Below are 19,924 nucleotides of genomic sequence, written 5' to 3' on the forward strand. Positions count from 1 at the left end.
AGTAGTTCAATATTCATATTGGAGCAGATGTAGCAGTTTAACAAAACAGCTCTTCAAATCCTGCACAAATTGAAAACAGGAAAACTGATTGCATTTTCTCTTATCACTTTCCTTTTCTGAATTGACACTTTTGGCCTTCTGAAAATTTACACATGGCTTTCATCTCAACAGCACCTGCTGATCAAGTAGAAACCTAACATTTTCATGAAAATGGTCTAAAAAGACTAGTTTTGCTCTAAAACACTGCAAAGGGCATCAGTTCCCTGTTTGATGGCAAGAGTCCCTGTGTACGAGTCGTGTTCATAATAGTTTGATATTTTCATTAAACTTTTTTAAAATTATGTTCGGTCTTCGGCTTTTTTCCATGTTTACTCAAATATGGTTCAAATTTCTTGGACTGAATGTCTGCCTAAACTTTATTACGTAAAGGCCATACAAAATGCACAGATTTGATAGATTATACTAAGAAGATAAAAAATAATAGTTTGTCTCTGCTTGGAATCCACATGTTCATCTACCCATATCACTCAATGTCTATGGACACACATGAGCTTGAGGGAACCATGTCCCACTCATTTCACAGTCCACCCAGGTATGAAAAGAAACTGAGCAGTCAGAGTCAGGCCCTATGTTTAGAGAGACTCTACACATTTTTATTTATCAGAAACAAACTTAATTGTCTGAATACCCTAAACTGGAAAATAATGGATGTCACCCAAACACAAACTGGCCACCTACTGTAAGCCTCTCCAGGGAAGGTAAACAGTAATCCTGAAAATGGGTATTCTGTTGTATGGAATATTCTAGATTGCTAGCTAGGTTGCTTCCATAGATTTCTAAATAAAAGCACCTCATATATTTCAATGTCCTGTCCGATTCTGGGTAAAATGAATGATACTGCTAAGACATGCTATTTGACAGTTCCTGAACCAAAAAAAGCTCCCTCTCCCCTCTGCAGGATTGCAGCCTGGCCTTTCCCATTCTGTCTGGGTGATAAGGTAACCTCAAGGCAGGAATGACATATAGTTATCTATGTGCCACTGTGACCAGTTGGTCTGTGAATTTCAGTGTTTCATCATGCTCACTGAGGCACACGCAAACCTGAAATGTCAATATGTTCAGTCAATGGAAGTAAAATAATGGGACTCTATTGTCTTCCCCAATCGATCTGCTGCTGTCAACAAGGAAGCATGCCCCTCTGGCTTTAAACAAATTTTAATTAGGCTTTTAGTTACTGGATTGTATCTACCTATGAAAACACCTAACTGGACAATGTGTAGAAGGCAAAAGCCATCGTTTTGTCTACTTTCATTCATTGTAAGAACCCACTAAAGTTTACATCATAATTTTTTGAAATGCATTTATGAGTCAAGTGACTATTTTTCTGGGTTTTTTTTTTTTTCCCGCCACATCGACTTCAAGCAAGAAATAGCAAGACTGAAATGTCTCCCCGAGACCTAGAATGATGCGCTCTCTTCTAGCGGGGTTTGAACTATACTCTATAATTTCCTCCTTCCATATTAAAAGTGGGCTTCATTGGCTTTTCACACTCCTTCCAGGTCTCTGAGCATCAATTCATTACCGGTTCCAAACAAGTCACCCAAAACCAAACACACATGACCAAACCTGAAAACCTCTGCCCTTCTCTCATTTTAACAACCCTTTAGGGAAGGAGAAGAGGTGAACGCACTGCACTGCTTTAAAATAAGACAGGTGCAGGGCTCAGGAAAAGACAGGCTTGAGAAGGAAAGAAGACATTATTAAGTCATTCAAAGCGCACCCAAGTTCTCTAGCCCTTCCTCCCTCCACCAAGAAAGACAGGGTCACCTTAAAATCAAAATAAAATTGAACTAATCAAGTTGTTAAGCAGCTCTTTCTCTCCCTTCTTCATCTAAGGGCTCCAGCGTCCGGTCAACAAATAATCTATTGTTCCCCCCTTTATCGAGTCTCTTTAAACCTATTCAGACTGGCAACACTAAACCCAATTAAAGATAAGGCCCTCGGTAATCTCACCTCGGTGAGTCCCCGTCTGGATAGCAGAGGTGATGGCAGATAGCGCCGAGGCCAGGGCCGCCGCCTCCTGCTCACCTCGCACAACAAAAGGCAGATCCTCTCTCTCTCCCCCTGTAATCTTTAAATGTAAATTCCCTCCGGCAGCTAAGAGCAGCGCGGGATAACAGGTTACATCTTCACTTCCCCGGCTCTTATCGCCTGAGATCGTTGGGGGGCCGCCCCCGCGCCGCGCCCCGCCCCACCGCCCCCGGCCCCGGCCGTGGAGATTACCTTCCGGCGGCGAGCGCGCGAGGCGGCCGGCCGCGCGGCCCCCACACCGCCGCTTTGTATTCATTAAACACACATCGGAGCTTATCAGAAGTAAAAGGCTGGTCGGGATGGCACATTGTGTGTGAGTGAGTGTGTGCGCGCGGGAGGGAGAGGAGAGGAGCCAACGTGCATCAGGGTGATTACAATATCAGCAGGGCCCAGATGGAGGCAGGAAAATAAACAGAGGGTGCGTGCGAGACGGAGGGGAGAGGGAGGAAAAGTGGGAGAGAGAGAGAGAGAGAGAGAGAGAGAGAGAGAGAGAGAGAGGAGAGGAGAGAGAGAGGAGAGAGAGAGGAGAGAGAGGAGAGAGGAGGAGAGAGAGAGAGAGAGAGAAGAGAGGAGAGAGAGGGAAGAGACGCAGGCAGGAGGGGAGACTGGAGAGATGCAGGGGCGGGGACGGGCCTGGGATGGGGTTGGTGCGTGGGGGACAGCTTCCCGGTGGCTGGATGGGGCGGGGGGGGGGGGGTAGGGCTGCGGGGGTTGCCTGCGCCTCTGAATCGGCCCCCACCTCCCAGATAAAGGGAGCTATGCATCCAGGGTTTCCCAGCCCTGGGGCTCCACTGCCAACATTAGAGGTACTGTCAAGGTCAGAAGCATCAGGACCTCACCACCAGACCTCCATCTAAATACAATTTGCAAAGCAAATCTAGTGGATCCATACAACTTCCCAGCAGCCCTTCAGAAAGACCTCCAGTGGGTGTTGTCCCTTTCTCTGTGGACCCCTTACTCTCCTAAATCCCAGCCCCCACTCCCCTCACACACCGAGACAGATTTGAAATAGCTCCTGTTCAAGGCCTTGGCTGTGTCCCAGCTGAAGAGTGGATGCAGCCAGCGGCATTGTGTTTAAAAAAAAAAAAAAAAAAAAGACCACTTGTGATTGGTAGCTACAGGTGACTCTGAGACACCTGCTCCACCTCCAGAAACCCTGTTGGGGTAGGGGCTTCGTTCTGTGTACATCAGAGAGTCTATTTGGGCGGTGGGAATTTGAAATTGAGGCAATCAATCTTGGCTTGAGCTGCCTCACAGCTCTTCACCCACCCAGAGCCTGAGAATCAATCAGAGAACAAGCAGGAGCTAATGTTCCTCAGGCAGGCCTAAGTTCATCCTCTGCCCCAACGGGGTCAGGCGGGAGATACACCTGAGTAGTCCCTCAGGAGCCCCTTTTCACTTTTAAATGTACCCATCAGACAATCTGAACATCTGATCAGATCCTTAATGGAGTGCAGATAATGCAGCAGGGAAGTCCCCTCATTGGGGGAGGGGGAGTATTTGCCAGTGTTTCCAGGCCCTGAAGCTTGGTTAAGAAGCCCTCACAGCACATGAAGAGAGAGTTTAATAAACCAGAATTTCATGGTGCACTCTGCAGTCCCAGCTGCTGTGAAACTTGGGGTCATAAAAGAGTTGGTACATGGGATCTCAGCAGAAAGAGACAAAACCAGGCAGGGAGCTACATAGGGCTAATGAGTGGCAAAAGACAGATGAGCAAGAGGCACGTTTTAAGAGGCCCTGGAGAAAATGAAGAGGGGCTTTGTTTAATCAAGCACTCTCCAAATCATCTAGCCAAAAAAAAAAAAAAAAAAAGTTTTAGATGCAGTGGACCCCCCTTCTCTACCCATGTTCCCACCCCACAAAAAGAATCAAGGGAAATTTGATAGGTAACACAAAGTGAAGAAAGCTAGGCATGGTGGGGGAAGGGCATGTGTGAAAATCTTGTCATGCAATGAATGCCAGATAAAAAAGGGTCTGCTGCAATCCTGCAGTAATCCAATAATGTGGAAAGCCTCGCGGTATCACTGCAACGAGAACAAGGTAATATTTCTCCATAAATCTTCAAAAAGTGACCAAGTTCAACAGTTAGAGAAGGGTACCAGGGTAGGAAGGAAAGCACTTGGCAGGCTACAGGTAGACAGAATCAAGTAGCTCTGAATGGGTGAAAAATCTATCATTCCTATACATGTTTTAAATTTAATAACAGACTTCTAGAATATCAGTTTAGCTCTCATAAATGGTATCCTTTCACCTCTTTACGTACTGTGAGAGAAAACTGCCTTAGAGCAGCCAGCAGCACCCGCTGTAGTTAGGTCAGTTTGGGCACAGACTGTACACAAATACTCTGAAACCCAGTGTAACTGTGGAGAGGGAAAAAAAAATGCAACTTACAAATGCTCAATGATTTTTCCCCGTTACATGCTCTGTTAAAATATACTGATAAAAATGCACTAGATATGCCTGCATGAGAATGTCACAAGGAAACCCATTGTTGTATACAATTAACACATACATAAAATATAAAATGTACCAGTGCTGCTTTCAACAGAAAAGACATGTTTTTCTTTAAAAGGTTTCCCAAAGACTAGGCAGAAAGAAAATATCATAAAAGTCAATCTGCCAATGTTATTTCGCAAAAGTATAGTATTTTTACTACTTTGTTTGTGCATTGACTTTTGCCTCACTGTTACAGAAAAGATCAACCAGTTCCCAAGTGAGAAGCATCCATGTCTCTTCAAAAGTAAGTACTTTGCTTCAAAGCTTTCAAATAAAAAACAAACAAACAAAAAGCAAGCTCAATGTGATGACTCACACTGCGAATCCCAGCATTGGGGAAACTGAGGCAGAAGGATCACCATGAGTTTCAGGGCAGCCTGGGCTGTTACAAAGTAAGATTCAGGCCAGCCTGGGCTACCAAATGAGATCTTGTCTCAAAAAATAAAAATTAATTAATAAGATCATAACAAAACTCAAAAGCAATAGAACAATCAAGAAGGATTACCAGGAAAAAGTATCTATCAGCAAATGGTAATTGTGACCGCAGCTGTCTTAAAGACCAGGCTAGAAGATAAAACTCTTAGTATCCATGAGTTCTTTTCTTTATAATAGGTTACCATCCTATAGAAGGAAGTCCACCTGCCCCAGGCAGATAAGTTTTGAAACATTAATTCAGATAAAAATCTAGCATTTTCTTTCCTTCTTTTGAGTATGTGAAGTGTACTGTGTTATAATGTGAGAATTCCAACATATGACCATTATGGTATAATATCTCACTGCTCAGCTTGTCATTATTTCATTTGTAATTCTTATGTTAATTATGTTCATAATTACTATAAACAGATGTGGTAGACATCCATGTGACCTTTTATTGAAGGATGCATTCCTCCCTTTTTTTGTTTTAATTTCTCCTGGATGTGAAGCTAAAAAATGCAGGGAAAAAAAAAAGAAAAAGGCTTTCTAATTTGTTTTAGTCCTTTCTATGCATAAGTTAACACAGAAACTACCTTCATCTGCACTTCAGAATATGAAAATATTCCTAAGGTTTAAGCTGCTCTACAGCACATTTCTAAAATGCTGAACCTCGCTGCTGCTGACTTATAACCATGGGTGCCAAATAAAAGCCACTGTCATCCATATCCAAGTTGTCTTCTTTATTTTCTTAATAAATAAGAGTTTTCATTTTTTAATGCAGCAGAGTTCTGCTTCAAAACCAAGTGCCTAGCAGGTATGTGGAAATTTATTCACTCACAACTCAACCATCACCCTCTTTACATAAAACACATTTACAATAAAATCAGTATGGATTTCATTAGCTGAAAACGTCCTCAAATTTCATTTCTTTGGCCCTAATCTATAATTAGTGTGGACAGACAGGTGCGAAGCCTTCTCTTCTACAGATGGCTACTGGAAATGGTGCAAAGCAGCTCCTTCTGTTTAAACAACACAGAGATAACCTGCTTTGCCTTATCACTTACAATTACCTCCATTAAACTGAACTAATGTTTGCCTTAATAAAATGTTCACTGTTCTTTAAACATTATTTAGGAACTCTTATATTAATGGCTGTAAAAAAGTGAAGTTGGAAGGTGTCTCTTTAGATATTAAGAAGTAGCTTACTCTGGGTAAAATGTCCCCTTTGGTGGATAATGGTCTGAGGTTTACAAAGGTTTTTACAGTTGATTTAAAACATTTGTTTGTAGTTTTACATAAAGAGAGTCAAATATAATTTCATAAAGAACATACAGGTGATGAACAGTGTAAGTAAAATTATGGCAGAGAACATTTTTTCCCTGAAGTTTAGAAATATGAAATGTTTATTTTCTTATGACTGTGAGTTCTTATTAAAGTCTATTGCCTTTAATCCAACTGATACGTCTATTAACCAAATATTAGGCATTTGCTTAACTTCTGATGGATTATTCTCACAGGTGAATGAGCCCATTCTTTCAAGGCATATTTTAAAATTTTAACTGAATCTAAATGTCTTCTCCAGGCTCATGGTTAAAACACCTCCATTCCATGGTAACTTCTGTGAAGCTAGAGCTCACTTTTCCCTGCCTTTGGTATCAATAAATTCCACAGATCACTATATGATGAATGAGGTATCTGTAAAATAAAGAAACTTTAAATGCCCAAAGAGCAACAAATAGCCTTTTTCACTGAACTTACATAACTTACAGTAATAGACTCCAGCAAAATGCAACTGACTTGGTTTTTTTCACATGCAAATCTTGCAGGTGCCAATTTTTCAGACTGCTTTGCTATGAAGGGCTAAGTTGCCTGCATAAAACCTCAATGAAGAAGGCTTTGCATTCAGTGCCTGTCAGCTGATGTTCATATCAAAGAAGTGAGAAACAGGATTTGACAGTGAAGAATGTCCTAAACTGACAAGCACTGACCAGCATTCCTATTGGAAGCATTTCTTTCTCGTGATCCCTTTTCAATTTTTTTTAAAGTAAAGCGGTTAGCTCAGCTTCTATTTTACAATTATATAAACTATAATGGCACCTAACATTTGTGAATGTCTTTGCAATTTATAAAGTGTTCTTTGATCCGAAAATACTGAGACTAACACCTCGATGGGAAAGCTCATCACCATCACTAAGAGCTAGGTTTTCCTCTTCCAGAACAAAATCAGGAAAGTATTTACAAAGTAGCAGTCTACAATGAAAGGCTGCTGTCCAACTATTTCAAGAAACTTGCAATTTAATAGTGCAGCTTACACTATACTGAAGGCAGAACACTTCTTATTAGGAAAGTCCTTTTAAAGATTATTTTAAAATCAAATCGTTAGCAGGTACTCATGGGTGAAAGAGGCTTAGTCAACAAAAGAAAAATATCATTCTGGCGTGCTTTGGGTTATCCAAATATTAGAGGAAAAAAAGATACTTTTTCTGTTGCTTTTTTTAGGTAGGAATTGGACACCAGCAAAATTACATACTGAAATTCTCCCACACTGTACCTAGTTTTTCGAACAAAGTGGCTGCTGTCTACATGGTTGGTAATTAATGGTTGAACAAAGATATTTAATGGGAAGTTCTTCTCTTAGCATGAGCTTAGCTAAAATTCAGTTTCTGTCTGCCCAGAATGAACCTGGTTTCTTCATTATTTTTTTGGAATTCTGTCTTTCCAAAGAACAAATTAATGAAATATCAAATACTGAATATAACATGATGAAGAACAGATTTTAACTTTCTTAACATCCATTCTGGCTGTAAGATAAAACGACCTGGATCAAACTAATATTCTAATTAACATTGGGTGAGCCTCTTAGACCTTTCTGAAAAGCAGTAATAAAAAAATGAAATCATACAACCATATCTTCTGTTCTCTCCCAGTCACCATAAGGCTAAAACTAGACAGCACATTAGAGATAAATAAGGGGAAGTACATAGAACTTGTTATTTGCTACTGTTTAGACACATCACAACTGACATAAACACTGAAATTGAGGCTGTGATGGTTTAAGAAACAATGGTGTGTGCTGATCCTTTCTAAGGAACTGTGTGACCAAAGAAGCTGGACGTAGCAGAATACTTGTGTGGTCAAGGCACACTATTGCAATGAACTAGAAGGAGGCCCCCAACACTAACAAACCGTTCATCACAGAGGAGCTGGTCGATTTGTATTCTGGGGAGTGTGGGCTCCCTGGGCACAGACCCAGTTCTACTTCTGTTCTGTGCAAAGTGGGGGGGGGTGATAATAAAAGCCACTGAGTGCACTTAAAAATGCTACAGATGTTTAAAAGGAGACTAGGAGGGGAAAAAATCCTGTAAAACACATTTCAGTTCACACAGAAGGTATGAAGAATGCATTGGTCAGCAACCCGACCTTTATCAGGAGATAAATCAATTTGCAGCAGCTGTGGACAGCCATTTATATACAGGCCCTGGGCAGATTAATTAAGGAAAGCGAAGTTAAAAATTCAAAAGTGTTCAGAGTTACATTAAGCACACGAAGTTTGTATGGTGTGACCTCTCCAGCTTTCCTGGGTTCCCTCCCAGGCCCTGATCTCTGGTTGTTCTGCAGTGCCTCATCCCTGGGAATACTAGTTAATTCCTTAAAACTCCCTTCTGCGCTTTTTCCCAGGAAGTAGCAGCCACGCTGGGACACGCTGGGGCACGCTGGGATTTGTGGTGTCCAATCCTGTAGGAAAGCTAAAATCAAAGATAACTCCACTACCCTTTGCAAGGGCAAGACGCTATGGCCAAATCTTCCAAGCTGTAAAGGCCTTTGAGGAGAGGAGGAGGGAAGGCAGCTATTTTTAGTAACAGTCGTTCACATCCTACTGCCCGGAATCATAACACTCAAACTTTTCCAAGGTTTGACCGCCCTTACTAAAAAAGAAAGAGAGAATAGTTTCAAAAACTGGACTTAACTGCCTTATGCTGCCATAACCGTATTTGCTTAAAGCATCCTGGTCAGCCCATCCTCCGCCCCAGGAGAGGGTCTGAGCGTGCCAAATAACCCTGACCTGCCAGGTTCGCCCAGAGGGTGAGAGGCAGCGAGGCGCGGGGCTGGTCTCCACTAGCCCCGGGAGCTTTCCCCGAAAAAACGGATTTCCGGAAAACGAAAGAAATTCTCCCACTTCGACTAGAGCATGGATTCAGCCGGGCTGGAGCTACAGGGCTGCGGTTCTGTTCTCGGCTCTGAAGAGGCGGGCATCACCGAGTAGCGGCTGAGATGGGGACACCCTGGAGGGCCGGGCCTGCCAGGCTCGGGGCGCACTGAGGACCCATAGAGGCAATGCTGCTCCGGTGTCCCAGGCTGCTGAGCCTCGACCTGGCCCCCCTGAAGAGCCGGGGACTTGGCTCTCTGAGCCGTCGCCTGCGCGTCCTGGTGCGGGTTTCTCTTTCGAGCACCCCAGAGTTCCAGGAGTAAAAGGGAAAGTTCGTGGCTAGCGCAGAGCGCTGGGGTGCGGCTAAGCGGGCCCCCACCCAGGTGGCAGCCCAGTCCCAAGTCAAGATTCCTTGTCTTGCTCCTAGGGCTAAGTATCCACCATCAAAATGAGCCTTTAGCTTCCAGTTCAAAAACCCACTATGCGAGTGTGGGGGCACCTGCCCGACGCACCGTGGGCACCTTGACCCGTGGCTTAGTCGAAGGAGAGGCACTCATCTTCCTGTTCACATACAGTGAAGATTAAAAAAAATTTTTTTAAGTATTTTTTTTTTAAAGAGTGCGGGGACACTAATGTAAAGAGGGGGAAAATGCGTCTTTGCCTGGCCGGCGAAGTTCAGTGACATCGCAGACTCCGGGCGCCGCGATGTTCCTCTTTGCCTTGCTGTGTGAATGTACTCTAGCAGAGTGACAAGTTCAGCCCAGAGCCTCTCGGTGGAATTAATCCAAACGCAGATGACGGTCATCGGAATAGTAATTAACCGCACCAGCCCGCGGCCGGTCCCCGCCACCCGCCCGCCGACCCAGCTCGCCCGCGGGCACTTACACTGCACAGGGCCGGAGAGTCCCACCATCCGCCACCAGCTCCGAGCTGCAAATAAAACTTCCCGTCGTCCGGGGTGGCCCGCCGGGCCGGAGGACAGGGGCGCGGCGTGGCTTCCCTCGCGAGGCCAGAGTTTCCGCGGCCACCCGCCCACGCGCGCTGGCCCCGAGGCCGCAGAGTCGCGCCTCCGAGCGGCCGGGGATGCTCCGGGCGCTGCGCACAGCGAGCTGCGGAGCGGGGAGCCGGGGGTCGGGGACGCCAGCGGACGCAGCCGGCGACGCGGAGCGCGATGCTGGCGGAGCTCCGCTCCCCTCCTCCCGCCTTGCTCCCTCCCTCCGCTGCTCTGCGCTGGCTGCTGTGGCAGACAAATGCGATGTGGGGCGCAGGGGATTGCCACTGTCACAGGCGGCGTCTGCGTCTGCCTCGCCCGCCCTCGCTCACTCTCGAGGAAGGCGACTGCATTTATCTGCAGGGCGGCCGGGCGTCCGCCGGGGAGCAGGAGCGCCGCGCGCTGTGCACAGCGCCCGCACCCGGGGGCGCCGCGGCCGCTCGGGAGGGAGGCGGCGGCGCGGCCGCGACCAGGTGCAGGGGGGAGGGCCAGCGGCGGGGCTGCGGGGGGGCGGGGGAGGGGGGAGGCATCTGTGTCGTGCGGGGGTCACGGAGGTCAAGTATATGTTAACAATGGGCAGGCCCGGCTCGCTGGGGTGCGGGCGGGCGGGAGGCCTGGTTCCTGGCCTCACCCTCTGTGGTCCAGGCTGGACGTGGGGCAGGCTCCCTGAGGATGCCTTCCCGGGCCCGCGATGCTCTGCGGCCTCAGTGCCCTGCAGTAACCCAAGAAGACCACTTTCCCCCGCCATCTGGAGCGCGCCTGCCTGTGTCTCATCACTGGCTGCAGAGACAGCCAGCTAGAAACCAAACCACACTCAGATCTCTCTAATCCCCTTCTGTTAGCTGATTTCCAGACTGACTATTTGCTTTCGCATTAGATAATAGCCTTAGAGAAAACAATTATCATTTTCTGTTATTTCCCCTTTGTTTTTCTACTTCTCCTATGGTACACCATTGAAGGGGATCTCTTTCCATCTCTCGGTTGTGTTGGATGTGTTCCCCGCCCCCAGATATTAGTATCAATACTTTACAGGGAGGGACAGAGTCCCTGAGGAAAAGACAGAGTGAAAGAATTCCAGATATTTCCAGATAAATAAATAATATCCCCGTGAAGAGTGCTGACAATTTGTGCAGACCGAAGAGGGGCTGAATGGCAATAAAAACATTAATATGTGGGTCAAATATGATCAGATAATGGCTTGCAATGATAAGTAAAAAATGAAATCTTTTAAAATTATTGTGGAACGGTGCCATGACTGCAAATGTTATTGTATTTAATGGAACAATTTGCAATCCTGTTCTGAACCGTGTTTTCGCCAACTGGTCTAAATCAATGTAAAATGTCCTGTGTGCATGTTTTTAAATCTCATCTTTGCAAAGGGGGAAAAAATACATCAGAGTCAGCCTGATGCCTGCCGGAAGGACTGATCGACGTTCGTGGTTTTATTTTTTGAAGTGGTGTTTCAAATACTTTAACAGTGAGGGAAAGCCCTCCCCCACCCTTTGAAACCCAGCTGGGGCTTCCAGGGTGGAAGCCTTTCAGACTCTACTAATTTTTAGCAATTCATTTCCAGAAAACATTCATTGCACATTCTGCCCTCTCCTCGAGACATTTGTCTAATGAATTATAATGGATTAATGAATTGTAATGTTAAGACTTGGTATTTGATACTATGATGGTCTTCATTTAAGCCTCCAATTTTATCAAGGTGTACATTCTGTACTAATTTCTGCATTGTTTTTTTTCTGCTATACTTACAAATCTGACAGCATTAATGACCTTAAAATACAAAATTTTATGTACATACTACTGTAACTTGTTTGTGTTGGAAATGAAAGCTATCAAAACTTAATTCATAAGAGAATCAAAAACATAATGATAGTTTATTGCTCTATTACCTGCATTCTCTTGTCTCCCAAGATGAAAATGAATTATTTGAATTCTGGAATTATGTGCTCATCCTTATTAAAAATTAATAAAGTGTCATAGGAACCAGGAATGATTATTGTAAAATAGTGTGACTTCCTGAGTCATTTTTAAATTTGAAATTACAGTAAGTCAACAATAGTTTTACCTAAAACATTTATAAGTTTGGGGGGGGGGTAAACATAAAAATGATGCCCTGTTGTTCTTCCTCCTATAAATTGTGCCAATGTAAATGTGAAATTATAATGGAACCTTTGAACTTTGAAATCGATGGAAAGTAACTTGCAGGCTGTGTTCATGACACACAAAGCATATTTTATAAGACTCCTCAGATCTTACAGGATCTTCCCCTTTGCCAGTCATATGTCAGGAAAAAAGATGAATTGCTGTTTATGCCTCTTTTAGAAAAAGTTCTCTACTCAGCTTGGGTTTATATCAGAATATATCATTAAATCTAAGGGTTTGGGTCTTGTTTCATTTTTTTTCCATCTAGTAGCCACAGCTGAAGGACATAGTTCCCTGAGCTGATGGGTGAAGAACGACAGACTGTTCCTAAATCCCACAAGCCCACCCCCTTGAAAGGCCTAAATTGTACAAAACGTTGAGCATCTTATTCTATGGGGAGAATCCTTGAATTATCTTCTAATTCCTTTATCTGGAGCAAACAGTAACTACAGGGGTCAATTTAAGCAAGAGGTCATTCTTGAATTGCAACATTTAGGAAAATAAAACATAGTCCATGAATAGGAAGAGGGGCTCCTGGAGACAGTGTGGAGCATGAATCACCTGAAAATATGTGGCTACCTTAGCCTCATCATGGGGGTACATATAAAACATAACTGCCAAACACAGTAAATGAAACAATCTTTTCAGCCAATCTAAGGAGCCAGAGATGAATAAGTCCTCCTATCAGAATAGAAACTGGAGGAAGCACGTTTCTGTACCTTCAAGAATAGTTAAGCAAAGCAGAACCTTTAAAAGGGGGGATCACTTGAAATATAGACACCTACTCCCATCACAAAACTATTAAATTACAAAGCAAACTACATAAAAACATGCTGAGGTATAAAAATCTTTGCCAACAAATTTTTTCTCATACTTCAGATTTTTTTTTCCACATGTCATTAAAGTTCCATTGTTGCATAGGTACCAAGTTCTTTACATTTATACGTTTATTTTTTCCGAAAAGTTGCCTAAGGATGTTCTTTGATTTCCCTTAAACCAACCTTAAAAAAATAGAGCTTTCAATCCCAATTTCAGAGAGGTGTTCATTACCTGCTATAGAGGCATGCGATTCACCTCTCACTAAAAGGAAATTCTATAGAAAATGTTAACAAGTACCTAATTAGCACTTTTTAAATTTCTTCTTATAGATCTTAAAGTTTAAATAACTCTCAAGTAGCAATTTTCTGTTCCTTGAAAAGGTTCTCCTGTCGCCTGGGTTGAAGAAAATCCATAATTACCACATTAGTTGCTTCTAACAAAAAACATTTATTGTTGCATTTGTGAAAAATAGAATATGATAAACATGAAGAATGGTAAGCCATAATTAAGTTTTCATAAATTTACACTTGCCAACTATTTGTAATTCTTCTGCTTTTGCTGTATATAATTTTATGTAATTTGCTTTTTGAACTCTCTATGGACAAGTTTTATTCCAAATCTTTATAATTGTGTTATTTGTTTAATGTTTTGTTTTAGATATAGACCAGAAGGATAAAAAATTCAAAGATCACTTGTTTTATTCTGAAAGAGTTGAGCCACATATACTTAGTACATGTACACTGTGTAGTAAGAATACATTAGATGTTTGGAAATTTTTAACCTAAACAATTTTTCAGGTAGAAAATGTGAAAGTCAAACTAGCAAAAAAACGGGCTCCCATTGTCCCCTCATATAAAATGGCCATTGTAGTCTGATTAGCTACAAGCCTGCATACAATGAGTTTGATTATCATGATTCCTATGTGTTGACATAATTATGAATACTTTTCTATACTGCTTTAAAACTAGCTTGAATTAAAAGCCAATGTTGCAGAATTTAAATTATCTCTTTGATTTGCAAAAGCCCTGAATTTTGAAAAGCCTTACAGAATAATTCGTATTGGTGTTTCTTTAAAAATATTTTGCTGGCCAGGCTTGGTAGTACACTCCTTTAATCCCAGCACTTGGGAGGCAGAAGCAGGAAGATCTCTGTGAGATCAAGGTCAGATCAGTCTACATAGAGAATTCCAGGCTAGCTGGGGCTACATGGAGACCCTGACTCAAAAAAACAAAATAAATCAATATTATTTAGCTGCCAAGTGTGGTGGTGCACACTTTTAATGCCAGCACTTGGGAGGCAGAGACAGGCAGATCTCTGTGAGATCAGGCCAGCCTGGTCGACATAGTACGTTCCAAGCTAACCTGTGCTGCAAGGAGACCCTGTCTCAAAAAGACCAAAAACAAATCCAACAAATAAATAAAAAGTTTGGCCACTTAAACATTGAAATGACTTCACATTACATGCTGTAGCAATACATATAAGTACAAAATACGATGAAACTTGCCCCTGCATACTTGCCACATGTTTTATATTTGTAATCATTCATAATCTAGTAATTATCCCATGTGGCCTTTTATAGGTAATTCATGATTATAAGTTGTCATTCCTGTTTCTCACTTAAACTGTTTATTTCTTACCATCATTTTGGAAAGCTGATTTTTGAAGTCATATAAAATAAAATCATATAATCCCCACTGAGGTTCTATGCTCCACATTCCTTTGTGCCCAGTGAAGTTCTGTATCTTTTGCTGTATATTTGAATTGGTTATTCCATGCCTGCACTATGCTCTAACTATTCGACAACAAACCCACAGTGCTTGGTATGGAGTAGGTACTCAATAAGCATTTTGAATGACAAATAAAAGGTTCAAATGTTTCTACTTGGGGGAATTGTCTTACAGGACAAGCACTACTCACTGCTTTTTGAGTGAAGTATTAAGAAAACGAAGATTTTAAAACTACCAAGATTTTAAATGAGAAACGGTGGAAGTCCTTCTATGTTGTTTATTTATGTATGTCAGTACTGATATGTGGAGGATGTGATGTGAAAAATATATATTCTAATCATGTTTTATCTAAGCCTACAATTATTTTAGGAACCAAGTGTGATGATGCAGGCCTTTAATACCAGCACTCAGAGGCAGAGTTAGAAGATCTCTGAGTTCAAGGTTAGCCAGGGCTACATAGTGAGACCCTGTCTCATAAAACAAAATTAATTAATTAATAATTTTTAAAAAGTAAAATTCTTTCAGATACTTCAACAAACCACATTATCTCCCTTGAAAATCCAATTATGTTCTACAATAAGCTAGACATTTTAAAAAATTTCCAAGAAGCAACTTCAAGCAAGGTAGGTCTGGAAGGAAGATTAAACAATCTTCCTTTTTCATCCTTACAGTAAGGCAGACACGCACTCTTTAGTATACACATCATGTCCAACTGAGATCGACAAGCTGTGTAATTTATGGTGTGCTCTTATTCTTTCAATTATTATATCATTGTGTTGCTCAAGACTAAGAGCACTTCAGGCTGTATCAGAGGACCCAGGTAGAGTTTGGACCCAGCACCCATATTGAGCAGCTCACAAATGCCTGTAATTAACCGGGCAGGGCGCACCGGCCTTTAACACCAACACTTGGGAGGCAGCGGTAGGCACACCTCTGTGAGTTTGAGGCCAGCCTGGTCTATATAACAAGTTTCAGGCCAGCTGGTGCTACTGGTAGACCCTGTCTCAGAACAACAACAACAACAAAACAAATGCCTATAACTCCAGCTCCAAGGGAGACGCCTTCTTGTGATCTCTGTAAGCACCCACATACACATACACACCTAAATAAAATAATAAAATAAATCTTTAAAATGATTATTATGCCAGGCATGTGACACACACCTTTAATCCCAGCACTTGGGAGGCAGAGGCAGGTGGATATGGGTGAGTTCAAGGCCAGCCTGGTCTACATAGTGAGTTCCAGGTCAGCTGGGGCTACAGAGAGACACTGTCTCAAAAAGACAAAAAATAATATATATATATATAAAATATTGTTGATAATTACAATAATTAATTCATAATACTCTAGATGATTTCTCTAGATGATTTAAATGCGTTTACAGGCTGGCCTTGAACTCACAGAGATCCGCCTGCCTCTGCCTCCCAAGTGCTGGGATTAAAGGCATGAGCCACCATGCCAGACTCTTTTTTCCTTTTTTTTTTCCAGTAGGACTGAAAGTCAGCTGGTGATTAATCATTCCACTAGACAGCAACATAGAATGGGCATGTCCATCATCTAGTTCTAATTCCATCTTCCTTCCTAAGTTTCTCCCCCAGACTTTGTCACCTTTTAGAAGGGTGTTCAGCCAATGTACCCTTTAGGTTAAGCACCAGTCCAGCCATAGCTCAGCGATCCCAACTTCCCAGTAAACCCTGCATGCACTACAATCGGACCAAATTTCTTGAGTAGGAAAAAATTCTAGAAAACAGAAGATTTTGACTTGTCATGTTTTCAGGGTGGAGGGGGGGATCATTTCTTTTTTCTTTCTTTCTTTTTTAATCTCTTTGAGACAGGGTTACCCCAATAGCCCCAGCTGGCCTTGAACTCACAGAGATCTCCCTGCCTCTGCCTCCTGAGTGCTAGAACTAAAGTCATGCACCACCAGGCCCAGCTTGACGGGGGAGTCATTTCTAGGCTGATATTCAATTAAAAATGAAAGGCAGTCTTGCTGTATAGCAGAGGATAGCCTAAAAATTGGGCAATCTTCCGACCTCAGCCTCCAGAGTGCTGTGATTTTATCCCTTCTGGCTCAAATTTTTATTTTTTAATAAATACTTATATATGATATCAAATATTTTTAGCAGAAAACAAATATGTTACTTAGAAACAGTGTCAGATACACCTTAAAATAAATACTAAGCACCTGGGATTATAATAAAATGCAAAATTTGAGTCAGTAGGCTTAGGCTGTGGCCTGAGAGTCTGCATTTCTAGCATGCATTTAGATAGCTAAAGTGAGACTGGTCCACACACCAGGAGTGAGGCTTAGGAGTCACAGGAGCATTAGTAATGAAGACCTCGCTTCTTCCCTTGTATCCACAGAGCCCCATTTGCAGTTTGCACAAAGGCCCAGGACAGTCTCACATTCATAAAATACCCAGAATACTACACAGGACCCTGTATCCCTAACAAGAGAAAAATGCGTCCATACATGAATACTGTTCCAATGTTCTCCACCTGCTGTTCAAGCACCTGTAATAAAAAATGGAGGCCCATCATCAGACAATAATAAAACAAGCACAAGTAAAGCTGTTTATCTAAAGGGGGGGGGAGCGAAAAGTAAACAAAACAAAAGAAAACAACAACAACAAAAACCAGAACTAGAAACTCTTCAAAAGTAAACACCTCATGGGTGATGACTGCAGAATAGTTAGGACATTTGCGATTCTCCCCTAAGGAGCTAATGATTGCTGTCACTTGCCTGGTCTTTGACTAGGGACATCTGCAATGTGCAACTGAGGAAAGGCAGTGTATGCTGAGGATTTCAAGGTTTGCAATTTATTACAACTTCCTTGTGTAAGACCACCAGCCACCTCAATGTTGCAGTGCTTGCAGTGGTAAAAAGAGGCACTTCAGCTGGGCATGGTGGCACACGCCTTTAATCCCAGCACTTGGGAGGCAGAGGCAGGCAGATCTTTGTGAGTTCGAGACCAGCCTGGTCTACATAGTGAGTTCCAGGACAGCTGGGGCTGCAGGGAGACGCTGTCTCAAAAAGACAAAAAAAAAAAAAAAAAAAAAAAAAAAAAAAAAAAAGGGCACTTCAGAGATTTATGCTCCATCTACCGTGTAAGACAGGGCTCAGCCTCTGGTGGCTTCAGCAAGCCTACTTCCAAAATTAGTTTACTTCTACTTATTGACATGTTATGACAGTTATGCCACAGACCACCAGCTTAACTGAAAAGTATGAAGATTTTAAAGCTGATGACAACAGAGGAGCACGTAGAACAGAAAAATTTCTTTTCTTCCACAAATGCAATCATGTAGCCATTTTCATTTTTAAGTATTCTGTTTGGGTCTCTGGAGAGATTTGAATATTAAGAAGGCTAGACCAGGTTTATTAGTTATAATGGGGTTTTAGTCTTTTGAGCCCACTCTTTTAAAACCCTTGCAACTGAAAAAAAAAAGTTCAGGCAATTTGACAGGAACTGTAACATTGTCCTACTGTCTCTCTGTCAATGATTGGATATATTTTTTTGTGCTACAAACCTCCTTTGTTTTCACCTCACTGGATACCATAATGGCAAACAATCTTTGTTCAGTCTTCCAAAATGCTCCTGTTTTAGCTTTAAGAAGAGTGTTGTAACTAGGAAGTCTTAATAACCATTCTTGCTGCAATCTGTCAGAATCTGGACTCTCCCACCTCTTGCTACCGTTTCTAATATTGGAGGAGGATTTATATTTTTCCTGAACAATGGATTTTAATTAAGAAGATTTATTAAAGACAGTTTTCATTCCTCTGATTACATTTCCAGTTCCAGAGACATCTGCATTTCAAAAATGCACCACATATTTTCATAAATATTCCATAATTCCCTCAGAGCTTTTTGGTATTCCAATTTCCTCCAACCACTTCTTAACATCCCTGCATTTGCCGAGAGTCCCATCTATTTGTACACATCAGAAACAGACAATTCTTCATACAGGTATAAAATATGGTTGTGCTAGAAAGCTGATTCAAAGCACTCCTGTGCTTTGAGCATCAAGACTTCTAAAAGCAACAAAACCAAATTAAGCTCAGTAACATATGTCTGACAAAAGATCTAGATATCTTACAGCCGTACTTAGAGTGGCAGGGTAAACAGCTAGGCAGAGTTTGCTTTGAAGTTTAAATCATTGTTATTTTAATAGAGTAGAAAATTCATTTAGATAGTGGAGTTTGATAGGTACCCAATTACAGTCCTTTTTTTGTCTATGTTAATGCAGTTTCATATTTTTAGGTTTTGAAACTCAGTTTTGTCAGAGAATTATTTGAAGATAGCAGCCTGAACAGTGTCTTTAGATGGGTGTCGTAAATGATAGAAAATTGCTGGTGGCCCCTTTTAAGCATTTTATGTAAAATTATAAGCCAATGCACTGTTTGCTCAAGGTTCAAAGAATAAAGATGCACTCAAGTTATCTCATTGAGTTCACCTATCCATATGTATATAGACAACAAATTTTCTTTCACGTTTTCTTGCTATATAAATAAAATTATATCTGACCTCTAGTCCTATGGCAGCAGCAGGTCACAGACAGCTCCACTTGAGAGGCTGGTCCTCTCTTCTACTCATAGATTCTGCTATATTCCTATGTTATAAGTTATCAATTAAGTATTCTTACTGAGAAAACATTTGAAGAAAGTTCCTCTTCCATTCACTCTGGTGATCACTGAAGTTTCTCTAACTGAAATCACATCAGCCTTCTGCAGTTCTCAGCCTCACTCCAATCCTCCATGAAAAGGATGACAGTATTTGCCAAAGGGGTGAATGCCCCCTCATCCTAATTCATGCTGTGTGCTAAGCTTTGTTCTAAGCAGTACTATCCAGGTGTTACCTGGTTCATGCCAAGAAATGGTAGTGGGGGAGAGGTACTGTTGTGTCCCCTTGGGACTGGATCTAGGGCTGCCTCCATTTGTCTAAAGCCTCACAGTTTTTTGCTTTGTTTTGTTTTGTTTTGTTTCCTTTTTATCTTTTTCAGATAGGGTCTCCCTGTAGCCCTAGCTGGTCTGGAGCTCTCGCTATGTAGACCAGCTGGCCTCGAACTCACAGAGATCTGCCTGCCTTCCTG

General features: G+C 42.2%; 1 protein-coding gene across 4 annotated transcripts in view; it reads right to left on the bottom strand.

Moving 5' to 3' along the window:
• Nucleotides 1-10,575, bottom strand: part of Runx1t1 (RUNX1 partner transcriptional co-repressor 1) — a 159,268-nt gene extending 148,693 nt beyond the window's left edge. The window contains exon 1 of one of the 4 annotated variants that reach the window (XM_008827631.3): nt 10,034-10,575. In XM_008827631.3, coding sequence (XP_008825853.1) covers nt 10,034-10,061 — 28 coding nt within the window. In that variant the 5' untranslated portion in view covers nt 10,062-10,575. Of the gene's footprint in view, nt 1-2,013; nt 2,211-2,283; nt 2,538-10,033 lie in introns of those variants that run through there. The other 3 variants (XM_029560898.1, XM_008827630.3, XM_008827635.2) reach the window with 3 other exon arrangements.
• Nucleotides 10,576-19,924: the final 9,349 nt, after the last annotated feature.

Source organism: Nannospalax galili, unplaced genomic scaffold, assembly GCF_000622305.1.
Source record: "Nannospalax galili isolate Female #2095 unplaced genomic scaffold, S.galili_v1.0 scaffold872, whole genome shotgun sequence".
Taxonomy (NCBI): Eukaryota; Metazoa; Chordata; class Mammalia; order Rodentia; family Spalacidae; genus Nannospalax; species Nannospalax galili.